Raw genomic sequence first — 15,942 nt, 5'->3', positions numbered from 1 at the left:
TCATTTTTCAATAAACCTCGAAGCCCTTAAGGAGTCAATAATGACAAATTAAAAGTAAAATTTCGCCGTTTCAATGTATACAAAAGGTATTGTCTACGAGGAAGCTGTGTGATCAGTATAATCCCCGATAATTGTCTTCATCAATGCATTGCTATTCGATTCACTATTTCGCAACTTTTACTAAAGTCTCTAGAACAATTCATTCACGAGTTATTGTCTACAGAATTGATTTTGAACTCGAATTTTCCATTAATGACAACGAATATGTTCATTCAAGACCATGCACGCTCAACATTTTGAAAATTACAGAAATTTAGACAAAATGATATCTCCCTGGAACAAGAACGCTAAGCCAATTTTTTTCAGTTATTTGAAGAAAAATTCAAGTCTTAAGTGTCATCAGAGCTTAAAATCCTAAATAAAGGGTATATTTTTCGCCAGAGAAAACTAGAAAAGAATCAGCTGTCGAGAATGGAGACACAAAGCATTTCAGGATAAGACGTTGTACAAAATCCTTCGAATTTGATAAATTTTTACGTCTAATGAATTGTTATAATCTTATCACTTTATTTCTGAAATTGACCACCTTTCATGTTCGTTATATTTCATTCTTGAAATTGCGTGAAAAATCTATTTATCACTCTGTTATTCGCAATACCTACATATGCTGGGTATTTTACTGAAACAAAAATCTACAGTTTTTTAATGCCTATTCTCTCAACTGTTGCAAGCTTCAACCCTTCAAACGTGAAATAAATAGCAATTCTTATCACATTCCAGATTGATTTTTCGTTTTAATTAATGTGGAAGACAACTTTTTATCCTTCCAATTCGCCTCATAATGTAATTAGTCGTCTGAAAATGAAATAATCTACAGTTCTTTTGAGTTCTGATCTTATCCACGTGAATTCACAGCTAGATAATTACCTCGTAAAAATCTTGTAGGCTGGTGGAAATGAAGTCATAATGACAATTATTTTTTTGCTTTGATTTTCTGTAGAAAGTTTTTTGAAGGTTTGAGAAAACATTTTGAACTTGCTAACTGTGAAGGGCAGTAACTCAATTAATACACTCCGCCAAAAAATAATCGCATCGCTTTATTATAATTGGTAGAAAAGGAATTACAATATTCAGCTATTGCGAAAATTATGACACTTCGAACATCCTATAATACTTGATAATACACAATTTTAAATGAATTAGTTGTTCATCGACATGCACTAATTCCATTTAAAAACAAAAATTACCCAAATATTGGAAGTTGCCACTCCAAGTGCTTATAACAGTGAGCATTCTCTGAAGTAATCTTTGTATATAGTCCAGCTCCAAATTGTCCCACTCTTCAATTAAAGCATCTTGGAGTTGTTGCAGATCTGCAGGGGATTATTGAAAGTTCTCTGAGGACCTGTTCCACCACTTGCTACTAAACAGTAACCTGGCAAGAGAATGGAAATGCGTGGAAGGATATAGAAATATATAACAGCTCTGGATACGATCCCTTCCGTCATGGGAATCAACTTAAATTAAATACAATATTAAATGCTAACTTTGACAATCGAAACCTAGTGCTAAATTCTTCATCACCATATTCAACAAAATTATCAACTCAAGTTGTTATATGTATATGTGCAAGAAAAGTATCTCCTAAAAACTCTAAAAATCCCTGTTGACGCAAAACGTTGTTAGCTAAAGATAGTTCAACAAATATTGAAATACCTCACCTATTCTCGTTCACGCTTATTCAAAATTCGCTGACCAATAATAAAGTCGCCTGTCATGAGAAAAAGTTAGGTTACTTGCTGGATAAGGATATATTTGCTACCTGATCTAGGTGTTCAATTCACCGGCCACTTCAACCTATCCGGCACTTGTGAAACGCGATCTTTAGAGATATCTGTTGGGTAACTTATGAATACGCTTATCCGGGGTGAAACAGGTCTTGAAGGGAGTTGATTAAGATGAACTTATTTCCAACAAATAAGAGGTATTCTTGTAAAATATCCCTTCGGTACATATCGGTAGTTATTAATCCTCCAGCTAATGAAACCAATCTTAGCGGCGCTTTAAAGAGATACCTCCTCGATGTATTCTTAGAAGAGGTGAAAATAATGCTCACCGTCTCAGCTCTAGACTGGAATATGAGGCGTAAAAACGAAATCTTGACTCGTCTGTTAACAGTACATTCTCCCAATCATTGATGTCCCAATTAACGTGCTTCCTTGCAAACCATAAACGAGCTATGGGATGTTCCCTAGTTAGCTGAGAAGCTATTACTACTTCCCAAGCTCTTATTCCATTATACCTGATCATGAATGAATTGCAACAATAAAGGGTCTACAGAAAGATATTTATAACAGCGAGTTGTAAACTTACTTTTTCGTTCAGTAATTTTTCGAAGTAATAGTGTCAATTTATTTCTAGAGCTTTTAGGAAGGTTAAACAATTAAACAATAACTTCTATTCTCGGTATGTGGAATTTCAAAATTATGGTGAAACGTATCTTCATACGATTCTAACAAATACTATAGCGTAGCTGGCCTAACTTCCTTATGTGTTATGTTACTTGTTGCATGCTGAAGTAATACTCTCATCACATTTCATTACGAGCGTAAATGTGAGATGAACAACAATAGGTTTTCATCTTGCAGATGAAATTGGAAGGAATGTGGATCGATGAATGTTTTGATATAACGTCTTGAATGTATGACAGCTGAGTCGCTGCTATATTATCTATCACACTCGGCAGAATCATTCTTCTCCACTCTCCGTTTTACCTACCTGTTTTAACTGACATTGTGAATTTAGCTGCTTGCTGCTAGAATTATGTATCTATTCACTAAAATGATAAAATACATAGAGTTTCCCTTCCGTTTAATCTAAATCCTATTATAGTCTGTCTTTGTTGTTTTGAGTTGTGTCTTGTGTCTAAGGGGAGTGTAAGATGTCGAAACTAGGCGGTTGCTATTGCACATATTCGAGGTGAATAAAAACTAGCTATAGATTTCGGCTTTAGATAAGATATAGAAAATGCATCTCTATGTACTTATTTCATTACCGAGAGTATTTACTGCAGCTAAGTTCACATTGTCTATCTCTAGTAACTTGAAAGCTTTTACCTATCATTTTTTTCTTCATTTTTACAAGTTATAATACCTCATTTAGATATTTCCAAACTTTTATCTCCTTCGAAGTCTTATTTTGTCCTACAACTTTAACTTTTCCCGAAGCCCAAATTTTGATCTCCCTAGCCTCAACCCTATCTAGACAATGTAAATACTCTCCTTATGAATTAAAATTCTTCACCTGTGTCTTTCTAAATAGATCTATCTATACTTCATCTATGGTGCCAAAAATTCGTAAAAGCAATTGGGAATTGTGAAATGATACTATAATTATATTAAGATGTAACTCTAAGTAGATATTTCAACTCTAATTAAAGTATATTAATTATTTGATTCATATCATGCAACATTTGAAGGCAGTGCCTGTTCTGTGATGAAGTTTTTCTTTAATGTAAGTGGGAAAAGTAAATTATTCCTATATAATTGAAACAATCATATACCGTAGTATTTAAGTGGGATAAGTGTTTTCTGATGTTTGCACTGGATTTGTATGAATCGATTCTTAAGGGAAATATTCTCGAGGTAATTGCAACATTCCATTCTTGAATGGTTTGTGGATATAAACTTAAATAAGATACAGTATTTGTATATTTGTCTGTGAAAATATTTTATCAATTATTTTTTCAATTAAATGCATTGTTTTTCAAATAATGTTTAATTTTTAAATGTTCCATTCCTGAAATAGCAAATCTCCTTCGATTCTATGAATGTTTGGTGTCCAGCAATAGCCTGAATAAACATTTAAATCAATAATAATGAAAAATTACCATGGGTATATTCTGCTATTCTGCAACAGAATAAACAGGCAGCAATCTTTGTAATATAAATATACCTAGAACATTTTAGTATTTCTAACTAAACCAACCATTGAAATAATCATTCTTGTTGAGAGTAATTAAAAAAAGTTCTTGAAAAGTGATAGATAGGCGATAAGCTCAATTTAAAACTATACAATTTCAGTAACCTAAATGGTACAAAGAAAGAAATAATATAGTCTATAAGAAAAATCATCGAGAGAGCAATTAGTTCAAAGTGAAACAATTTCATATTACTGATACATTTGAAGCATACTCAAAAATTATGAAGTTTTAAACCTGATCGCCTTCAATGATGTATCGTTGAAATTCCGAAGAGAAAATCTATAGATATTTCCTCTTTTTTCTTCCCTTTTCGTACCTAATATACCTAGATCACGAGTATAATCCAACAAAAAAAAGGCGTTTTTTTCTCCAAGAAGAAAAAAATATCGTATTCAAATTAGCAATGATATGTTATGGTTGGTATTTTTCAATGAATGAGGACTTTGATCATAATTAAATTTATATGGTTCTGTCAGTGAAAATGCTTATTGTACAATCGACAATTTTTTTGACTCTAAGTCAAAGTCATACCGCTATTGTAATCAGATAGAGCGTTAAGATTAGAATAATCAGATGTACCAGAGAAGAAAATATAAAGTGAAGACTTTATTGAATTATCAACGAATTATTTCAAACGAGCCTCGAAACAAATTGATACAACGAAGAATTCAATATAGCATTATAATCACAGCTACAAATATTTTGACCACAATGCTCTCCTCTACTTCCCATGGTAGTGTGTGTCTGACCACTCTGACCCTTAGAATACCCTCACGATTCTGACCAAAACGTAGGTCACGAAACGTGAAAGAGTAACAATTACTAATCTATGATTATTATTGTTCTCTGACTCTTGTCAAAGACGTCAGTCGCAATTCGTAATAGTTGTCAAAATTCTTATTAGAAATGTCAAGCAGCAACAGAGGTCGGTGTTGGGTGACGTTTAGTTGTCGCTACTCACTAAACTGTGTTTTGTGTTAGTTAAATCTTCAAGTAACAAAGTTAATCATAAATTTCGAAAGAAACTGAACTCAATCTATTATTACAGTATTTTCAATCATGCATATAGGTAAAATAAGGATATTTGATAATGATAGGGGAGTAATAATTCTCATGCTTATGGTAAGGACCTGCATATAATTCAGGCTGTTTAATTATTATGTATGATTTGTTGAATTTTCTAACAGATAAGAACGACCTTCGTGCAAGTTTTATAATTCTGCTATCACCAAATAATTTTGTTTTCAGGTAGTTTATGTATTTTATAACCCAACAAATAGTGGAGCAGTAGATTTGAATCAGCAGAATTTAGATATGACTTTAGGTACTAATTTCAAGCATATAATTAAATCAAAATTAATTCTTAATTTATTTTCAGCATCAAATGAATTAGTTTTTATAAATTTTTATGCGGAATGGTGCAGATTCAGTAACATAATGATGCCAATATTTGATGAGGCAGCGGATAAAGTAAAGCAAGAATTTCCTGATGCAGGTAAGGTGGTAATGGCTAAAGTTGATTGTGATAAAGAAAAAGATGTTGCATCAAGATTTCACATTACAAAATATCCTACACTCAAGATCATCAGAAATGGGCAGCCCGCTAAAAGGGAATATAGAGGACAAAGATCAGTTGATCATTTTGTTGAATTTGTAAAAAATCAATTGGAAGATCCCATTAAAGAATTCTCCAGCCTCAGTGAACTCACAACACTTGAATCAAATAAAAGGATCATAATTGGTATGATTTTCCACTTTCTTTGCTATATTGTAATTTTTGTGTGTTCGATTTAGTTAACAAATTTTTGATATTCCATGATACATCATTTGAAATTCTGATATATTTCAAAAGACATCATTTCTATCCTTATAATACTCTTGAATTCACTATTTGCCCCTAGATTTCAATTTTATAGATGGAAATTATTGTTCTCATCAGTTTTAATTCTTTTATTCTCTATAGTGAATAAAAATATGCCATCATAGCTAGAATTTATAATAACTTAAATACTTAATAATTTTATACTTTTACCAGTATACATTTACCTTCAAGTTAATTCAGCCAATATCTCATTGCTAACTTTGTTCAAAGAAGGAGATCAATACAAAATTAAGTATTGCTCAATGCATGAAAAATCTAATCACAACATTTTATCAGGTTATTTTGACAGAAGAGATCAACCCGAATATAGTATATTCCGAAGGGTAGCAACAAATCTCAAAGAAGATTGCCAATTCCATGTAGGCTTTGGTGAAGCTTCTCAACAAATGCATCCTCCTGGTCATCCCATCATTGTATTCCGGCCAGATAAAGATAGATCTAATGATTTGGATATAACATACAACGGTTCATTAACCAATTTTGATGAAATGCACATTTGGATGTCAGAGATGTGTGTTCCTCTTGTGAGGGAAATTACATTTGAAAATGCCGAAGAGCTCACAGAAGAAGGTTTACCATTCCTCATTCTATTCCATCACCCAGATGACAAAGATAGCATTAAGAAGTACAGTGAGATTGTGACAACAGATCTAATTTCAGAAAAACGTACGTACACAAATATTTTTTTTTCTACTATTTTTCACGAAGACCTACAAAATAATATAGACTCTTTGAGCAGAATTAATCTACACGCCACAGGGTGAACTAGAGTTAAACCATCAAAATTTTCACAATTGGTTTTTGAGGTAAAAATTAGAATTTTGATTTCTTTTGAGCCTATATTGTAACTTGGTGTCATTTTTAAGACAGAATTCAAAAGTCATTAGAAATCATCAGTTTTTAATTAATTATCTGAAAATTAATTTTTATGGCATTCGGTATGATAATTTGCAGTAATGAGGAGCTTCTTTCAAGAGTCAAAACAATATTATTATTAGATCCAATGGTGTCTCAGTAGTTAATCAAATTGGTAATAGTAAGAAAAAAAGCATCTCAACGTTTGACCTTTTAACCCTGAATAATTTCTTTCTGATTGCTTGTTCCGAAGATAAATACACAGACTTCTCTTAATTTCTATCATTTTCAAATGAAATAATTTACGTTGAAATATTGAAATGTATGGCTAACACCTTTCAGTGACAGTATTAACTGATTGACATTATTACCATTCGTCTGATTGTTCGGATTTCAAATTTGATTAGTGTCACTGATGTGTTTGCCTGATCTTTGATATATTTACTTCTTAATTATTATTATTGTTATATTAATTCACCCTCATAATGTACTACACTGAGGTATCAACTTCTTCCAAAAGCTGGTTAATGATGAACACTCATTTCAAATTCAACTCAACCCAAATTTGAGGCTACTATTTTCATTTTGTCATTTGAAATTAATGTTTTCCGAGTAAACTTCCTATTGTTCTTTTGTTTCCCAATGAATGAAAAATATTTGAAAGCTAAATATATTGTGGGAACTTCTGTTTTATTGTTAAGATCTAAACTAAAAGAATCTCTTTGGTTATGATAGTTATTGGACATGGCTTCCTTGATCGAATATCTGATCTACCAAAAGTTGGTTTGTTACCGAATTTGTGACCACTCTCCATTATTTCTAAATCATTAGTTAATAAGCTAGAATTAGTTTTGTCATGTCTTGATGATCAATGGCTAAAGAGAGTTCTTTGAGTGTATACCTCTCGACCTGGTGGATTCATTAAAAAATTATTTATTTAAAAAAGCTATCATCGTTATTTTCATGTGTTTCAATTATTGAATGTGCATACCTCTAAAAGTTGAAGTCTTTACTTGAAAAATATATGAGTTAATCACACAGTTATGCTAATAATTTGAATGGTACATACACCACAAGTAACTTTCCATGGAATTTTTTCTGAGTTTTACAAATTTTCTGTTTTTCAGAGAGCATAAATTTCCTGACAGCAGATGGGAAAAGATTCGCGCATCCTTTACATCATCTAGGGAAAAGTGAGAAAGATTTACCCTTGATAGCGATAGACAGTTTCAGACATATGTATCTTTTTCCAAATTATAAAGATATTGAAATTCCTGGTAAACTGAAACAATTCATCAAAGATTTGTATTCTGGAAAACTTCATAGAGAATTCCACTATGGTTCAGAAGGAACAAATGAAATACCTGACACAACACCACCTTCAAGTACCTTCAAGAAATTGGCTCCCAGTAAAAATAGATACACCTTGCTCAGAGATGAGTTGTAAAAAAAGTGAAAGAACAGATTTTGTGGCCTTTTTTTCTTATCGATATCTACTTTTTTATTTACAGGAAATTTTGATTTCAACAATAGGGAATGAGTATATTATTCCAAAATATTCGATTAGATCGAATTCACTTTTTTATCTAATTGTGAAGAACGAAGGTCACAAACTGTCAGCTAATTTTCAAGCTTTAAATAATTTTTGTTTTCGGAAATATATTTGTAATTATTCTTGAAGAAAAAAACAGGTACCAGTTTTTTTTCTTAATTTTTCTGTGCATATACATTTTGTTGAAGCTGTACAAAATTTTTTATTGAATATTAAGAGCTTTCTATGAAGTGTTTATTGAAATTTTTACTGTAATTAATTGGCTTCAAACAAAATCTTCGGATTGGGTCTGTACAAAAATTTTCAATAAAATTTTTTTTGTCAAATTGTATTGTTGAATGTATAACACGAATTGTTTTTTTTTAATTAACTGTCTGAAATACATTAGTGTATTAAAAATGATAATAACAATTTATTGTGACACCAACTTATTACATGTCTTGTGACACTTGATAATCAAGTATAAACTTTGCAATATTTAGTAGTAAATCTCAATTTTCAAATATGAGTTATCCTTCACAGCTGAAAAGCTAGACCTACAATGAAAGTGTAATTTTGGAAAGGGCTCTCATTTACTACAACAGAGCATGTCTGCCTCTCTATCTCTCTGTTTACATGCTAATATCCAAATCCTATTAGTTGAATAAAGATAGTATGATGCGGTCATTTGAACAATTCTCTTTACAATATTGAAGAAAGAGAGATACAAATAGTTGCGTTAGAAATTATTTGGTCTAAATTGCAATTTGTACGAAACGAGAAGGATGTTTTTTTTTTATTTCACGTTGATCTCATAATTGTTATTCGAGCTTGTTCTGTTCGAGGATACAATGCAGCAGCGATTCGAATATTGCCTAAAATGTTTATTCTAAAAATTAAATTACATGATTGACAAATTCGGAAAATTATGAATTAATCAATTAATATCAAATGTTATACTCAAAATTATTTTCCCCTTTAACTGAGTCGATAATAAATTCCGCCTCCACATTTGACAATACCGCAGAAAAAGGATAAGGCGCAGAAATTGGAGAGACCATGTGGATAAGATGCCTGATAACCGACTGCCCAAAATAGCAAAAACGGAAAGGCCTAACACCGCAAGACTTCCAGGGAGACCACCAAAGCGCTGGTATGAAAGTTGGACCTCTGCATCCCAGGAATGAGGAATATTATAGAAAACACAGGACTTTGTCCTAACGTATGAAGAAGAAGCAGAAAAAATAATCAAAGGAGACAAAAATTCTAAAACTAGAGATCAGGGCATCCATGCTGCTGAAACCAAATTTCTTAGGGGTTGTCTATTGATCACGTGATCTTTTTTTTGGCATTTTTTAACCCCCCCTCCCCCATTGGTGATACGTAGTGAGGTTTAAGACCACCCCCCCTCCCCCTTCTCAACATCACGTGTATTTTTAGTACCTACAACGAATCTTGAAATTTTCTGAATATTATCTTAATTTAAATACAGGTATAAACTATAATCTTTCTTCTGAAATTAAGGACCATAATAAAAATGTCTACACCAGGTTGCAAGTTTTTTTTGATTGCCATAACAATAATAATAAACGAAGAGTGTAATCATAGGAAAAACATGTATTGTACTAGTACATGAATATATTTAATGTAGTCAAGGTCACTACACGCCGCGCCGTGCCGCTTAATATTTGTTTAAAAATCGCGCGTTTGACGAAAAAATAAATACACGTGATATCTTACTACACCCCCCCTCCCCCTTGTGATATTTTCGTGATTTTTATCAAACCCCTCCCCCCCCCCTTTCAAGCCTCACGTGATTAATGGATAACCCCTTAGATATCATCATTAAGGTTCCGATATTGTTGAATCCAATATTATTCCCCATTTAAGTTGGCATCTATTACATCCTAAAACAATATTCCAAAAAAAAAACAGTCCATACTGGTTTAATTTTTTAGGATATTATCAATAGTTGTATCCTTGATGATACGCCAAAGGCTTATTTTCTCTAGACAAATATCTGGCTATTGAAGGATTGTGGTTAACATTGAGAGAAAATGAAAATTCATTCATAGCTGAACAAGATATGCATTGGTAGTACAATGGACTGAAGAATCGCCTGTGGTGCCGAAGGGACCTGGTTCGAATCCTGGCTAGGTCATGGATGTTGTACATGTCTGGTGATGGTTAGGTTAGAGGTAATGACAGTAGCAGTCGATGCCTTCAACAACAAAAAAAAACATATTTTTTTTTATCTCACAGATCGCAAAGCAAAAGTACTTTTGGATCCTCGTGAAACACCTTCTCGGCCAGGAATAGTGAAACAGGTGGAATAATTTGTCTTCTGTTGATTCGGTCCTTGAAATTCATCAATTTTATCCGGACCTTCTCTGATGATGGCCCATATTTTTACCTTGAAGGCTATGTTAATAAGCAGGATTGTCGCATTTGGGACTCGGAAAATCTAAAAAAAAAAATAGAAAAAACCCAGCGACCACAAAAACATTTCAACATTAAGTACGAGATCTCGCAATATTGAACCTATAATTGCAGAACATATAATAAATAGAACTTTCATAGAACGCCAAATTTCTGCTGCATGCGACTATTATCAAGATGTTCCTGGGATGTCTTTTTGTGACATCCCATCAGAGTGTTCTCTGAATGATGTTCCAGGGATGTCTTTTTGTGACATCCCAGGGAGTTAGTTCTTGAATGATGTCCAAGGGATGTACCTTTGTGACATCCCAGGGACTTCTCTGAATGGTGTTCCTAGGATATCTCTTTGTGACATATCAGGGACTTCTATGAATGATTTCCCTGGGTGGTTCAAACACCAGACCATCCTCCCCCCAAAATATGAGGATGTCACCATTTATTTAAATAAAAAGAATCGAGTTGGCGTGCAGTATAACTGTCGACCAAACCTTCAGGCAACCTAAGACGATGATCTGAATCTTGAGGCAAACAAACACATGGCATAGATCAGAACAAATGAGATTTCCAATGGAGTTTGAAGATCTCTTCAGATAGTGCATATAACGTCTCAAAAAAAAAATTCCTCATGCGAACAATTTCTAAATGTCCCAAAATATCCCCAATACCTCTCAGTAGACAAACAAAGATATGCAACACAGTGTGGCACAGATAGAAGAAATAAGATTGCCTATAGCCCTTCATTACTCTGGACCTTACTAATTCGAAAAATAGGGTGGTGCAATGTTATGGTGGAGGGATCAGTGACGTAACTGACTCACTGCAATAAACCACTCCAACATACAGAAACAGAGTAATTCACCGCGATGGCGTTTATGGAAAACTAACCATAATTTTGTGATGAAAATTTGCATGTCAGGGATTGAAGCAATGATCTTTCTACCTAAAATATTTTCAGATCTCTACAACTTCCGGTTATAACGGAAACAGACTACCATTTTCCTTATTTCAAATGGAACACCCAGTATATTATTGCATCATTAGATAGCTCTTTCGATGGCAATTTCAGCAATATGCCATACCTTGAGTATATAAACATAACGGTTCATGAGTTAATTAGATTCTCAAATGAGAACCTATATTTTTTAATATTTCAGTCAATTCTACGTTTAAAATGAATAGTTATTTATCAACCACTATGCAATTTTGTGGTATCTATATAACAGCTCACGCAGACCCACACTTTTTGGCTCCCCGTCAAAATAAAATTTTGCCGTCGTAATTCCTAATACGCTCTATTAGTGTGACGTCACACACCGCCATTTTTGGTTCTCCTGTCAGTGTTCGGAATCCAAACAAATAAATTGTCATTCAAATTAGTACGGTGTCGTTGGAGGAATTGGCTTATTTTCATAAATAAGAGTATTTGAGGAACGACTTCAGTATTAACTGATAGACAGAAGGAACGAGGTTAATACCAGTAAGTTTGAATCCTGTATCATTCCCCAGATTTTGTAAAAAGCCGTGTTTATTATTAGTTGAACTTCAAGTTCGAACTTACTGGCATTAATCTCGTTCCTTCTATCAATTAATAGTAAAATCGTTCCTTAAATAATCTTATTTATCAAAATAAGCCAATTTCTTCAACTACAACGTACCAATTTGAATGAGAATTTGTTTGTTTGGATTCCGAACACTGACAGGAGAACTTAAATGGCGGTGTGTGACGTCATTACCAGGGCCGTCGCTAGGGGGTAGGCAGGGGAGGCGACCGCCTAGGGCGGCAAAATTCTGGGGCGGCATTTCAATCTTGATCAACAAAAATCATATGTGTAGAAATTCAAAGTAAGAAATGAGATTTAAATCGGTTAGAAACAACACGAAAATATACAGACAATTTAATCAACATTTTAAACTATCAGAGGTGCCGCATTATACACAACAACTCATAAATATCCAGATGTCGTGTAAACCCTCTCACAGCTGTTTACTGTTTACGAGATATTGATGCTAAAAAACACATGTACTAATCAGGCGTGTCGGGCTTCTCTTTGCTACAATGCTCAATTTTATTGCTTTATTAGGGTAGCGAGGATATTTTTGTCTACAATTCTTCAACCAGAATGCCTATTCCCAGATGAATGCAAAATATACGAGAAACGTTTCCATTTCATCATTTCCATCTCATCCTTCCTAAGAAATACATATCTGATAAGTTTATTTTATTCTATACCACGTTCCATTATATAAGAATATTTTTTTGATCGTACTGTATGTGCAAAGTGAGTGTTATATTCTGAATTTTTCGATTTGCCTTTGGATTTAAGGATTTCAAAGTAGATTACTGAAGGTAAGTTCTATAATTCTTTATTTTCATCATTTCCTTATTATTATCATTTTTCGGCACTGGGAAGTACCTACGTTCGAAGCGTCGGATGATGAGATAGACTTAATAGAAAAAATCATATTCATTTATTTCAAAATAGGTATAATGTTCCCAAAGAAATATGATCCGTGTTTCTTTCAGGTACGTTTCCGGGGTGGTAGTAGTGCGCCCCAAAACTGTCCAGGCGCCCCCTGGAGAAAAATTGGGGCGCTTAGATTCAGTTACGATATTCTACTTTATGAACAAAAATTCACATGTTCAAAATGTAAGGTGCCGAAAGAGAAAACAAAAATTTCAAGATAATATTTTTCTAAAACGATCTCATACTTCCCTCGCCCGGAACTTTCAATTGCCCCTTGAAGAACTTTTTCTTAATTAAATACTGAATCAGGGCCCGCTCTGGAGGCTGCCTAATTGGCATTTTGCCGGGGCGGCAAATATTGGAGGGCGGCATTTTCAATTTTTTTCAGAAATCCGAATTCCAAGAAGAAAGTGTTGAATACTTTTTTTTTAATTTCAAAGAATTTCACACATGATTTTTTATCAAATTAATTAGTTTTGGGGGTGGGCGCATTCGAATTTGAAATAATGTAGCATCTATCCATTGAATCTGAAATGGCAGAATCATTAGATATCAAAGAACTTGTGAGCAAATTTGCAAAAATGAAAGCTCGAAAAGTTAATTTCTAAAGAGTTCTTTGAATTTTCTGAGTAATATTTCTAGATTTGTATCACTAATCAACTTATCTCATTATATGTAGATATATTGTACTTATATTTTTCTTCTAGTCATTTATATTATGTATTTCTATCTTTACATTTGTTCATTTATACTCGTCATGTATATTATTCGTTTTTACCAATCCTTAAATGCCAATTTTGACATTTAATTAATTAACTTTTCGATCATTTATTCAAATGATCGAAAACTTAATTTTTGAATAATTCGTTGAATATTTTTTCCGGAAAGATATTTTTTGTTCTAGTCATTCATATTATGTATTCCTATTATTGTTCCTTACCAATCCTAAAATGATTTTCATTTTTTGTACAAGTTTGAACTTGTTGGTTTTGTTTATATTTTTTCTATGTTATTATAATTAAAATTTTACAAACTGTCGCCTTCAACTTTTTCATATTTCGGTAGAAGACCCCGATAACCCAAAATAATTTTTTTGCATTCTGCAGAGTTGACTGTTAGGGCGGCAAATTGGGTATTTGCCTAGGGCGGTAATTTGGCTAGCGACGGCCCTGGTCATCACTAATAGAGCGTATTGTCTAATTCTAATGTATTGACTGCTATAAACTTGTTATGATTTGTTATATACCACAAAAATTTAGTTTCGACTGCTTAGGGGCCTGTAGAACAAACATTTATTGCCAAATATTTTTGAAAGTTTTTCGATTCAATAATTCGGTATTTTTTTTGTGAGCAACGGGTTCTTGATTTTTTTTGAAGAAGCGAATGTTATTCTTCTCAGACATCTTTTCCATATTATATGAAATCGTATTTTTGAATATTAAATCACATCTTCAAATTTATCGAAATGCATTGTGTCGATTTTATCAAAAAACGGAGTTTTTTAAAAGAACGACGCTCTAAAGTGAAAAGACGACGAAGTGCTCAAAGGAAACTACATTTTAGTAGTTACATATAAAGGGTGTTTTATTTCGAGGTATATAACTTTAAGTTGACATTACTGTTCAAGATGGCGACCGATTCAACAGCTGTCAAGTGATTTATTCTCAGTTTGGTTTGGCAATTCAAGAATTGAAGCCAAACGATCATCAAGTAAGGCGTAGATTCGTCGAATCGGCCCAAAATGAGATTGCCGTTGTTCCCGATTTTCATAAGCGAATTTTGTTTAGCGATGAAGCGCACTTCTGGTTGAATGGATACGTCAACAAACAAAACTTCCGCATTTGGAGTGCAGCTAATCCTCAAGTGTATGTCGAAACTCCGTTACATCCAGAAAAACTGACTGTTTGGTATATAACTTTAAGTTGGCATTACTGTTCAAGATGCCGACCGATTTAACAGCTGTCCAGTGATTTATTCTCAGTTTGATTTGGCAATTCATCATAAATAGACTCACACCTGAACAAAGCTTGCAAATAGTGCAATTGTATTTCGAAAATAATGGTTCTGTACGGAATACGTATCGCGCACTACGTCCATTTTATTTTGTTTAACGATGAAGCGAACTTCTGGTTGAATGGCTACGTCAACAAACAAAACTGCCGCATTTGGAGTGAAGCTAATCCTCAAGTGTATGTCGAAACTCCGTTATGCCCGCCACTCACGAAGCGTTTCTTCCAGCGTTTGGTAGCTAGCGTCGAAGAGATTCCAGTCGGGCAGTCAAGTTCATACTCTGATTTACAGTCGTACGGCCGTGTCCCGAGCTGTCTGACTGGAATCTCTTCGACGCTAGCTACCAAACGCTGGAAGAAACGCTTCGTGAGTAGCGGGCATTACATCCAGAAAAACTGACTGTTTGGTGCGCTTTATGGGCTGGTGGAATCATTGGTCCGTACTTCTTCAAAAACGATGATGACCAGAACGTTACAGTCAATGGAGATCGGTATAGAGCCATGATTACTAACTTTTTCATTCCTGAATTGAACAACCATGATGTCCAGGAGCTGTGGTTCCAACAAGACGGCGCAACATGTCACACAGTTCGTGCCACAATCGATTTATTGAAAGACACGTTTGGTGACCGCCTAATTTCACGTTTTGGACCTATGAATTGGCCTCCAAGATCTTGTGATTTAACACCGCTAGACTACTTCTGTGGGTTTATGTAAAGTCATTGGTCTATGCGGATAAGCCACAAACCCTTGACCATTTGGAAGACAACATTCGCCGT

General features: G+C 33.7%; 1 protein-coding gene across 1 annotated transcript; it reads left to right on the top strand.

Moving 5' to 3' along the window:
• Window positions 1–4,854: 4,854 nt before the first annotated feature.
• LOC123679775 (endoplasmic reticulum resident protein 44) lies at window positions 4,855–8,617 on the top strand. Its single transcript, XM_045617261.1, has 5 exons — window positions 4,855–5,104; window positions 5,231–5,306; window positions 5,361–5,723; window positions 6,141–6,530; window positions 7,847–8,617. Exons 1-5 carry the CDS (start codon window positions 5,042–5,044, stop codon window positions 8,164–8,166), a joined length of 1,212 nt encoding a protein of 403 aa, XP_045473217.1. The 5' UTR covers window positions 4,855–5,041; the 3' UTR covers window positions 8,167–8,617.
• Window positions 8,618–15,942: the final 7,325 nt, after the last annotated feature.

Source organism: Harmonia axyridis, chromosome 5 (assembly GCF_914767665.1).
Source record: "Harmonia axyridis chromosome 5, icHarAxyr1.1, whole genome shotgun sequence".
Taxonomy (NCBI): Eukaryota; Metazoa; Arthropoda; class Insecta; order Coleoptera; family Coccinellidae; genus Harmonia; species Harmonia axyridis.
This window is presented reverse-complemented; position numbering and strand designations above follow the sequence as displayed.

Bases quoted from the DNA above. Each gene is read 5' to 3' on its own strand.
- LOC123679775 (XM_045617261.1), top strand. From the start codon at position 5,042: ATGCATATAGGTAAAATAAGGATATTTGATAATGATAGGGGAGTAATA. The intron at 5,105-5,230 runs GTAAGGACCTGC...TTTTGTTTTCAG, and splicing joins TAATAATTCTCATGCTTATG to GTAGTTTATGTATTTTATAA. The intron at 5,307-5,360 runs GTACTAATTTCA...ATTTATTTTCAG, and splicing joins GAATTTAGATATGACTTTAG to CATCAAATGAATTAGTTTTT.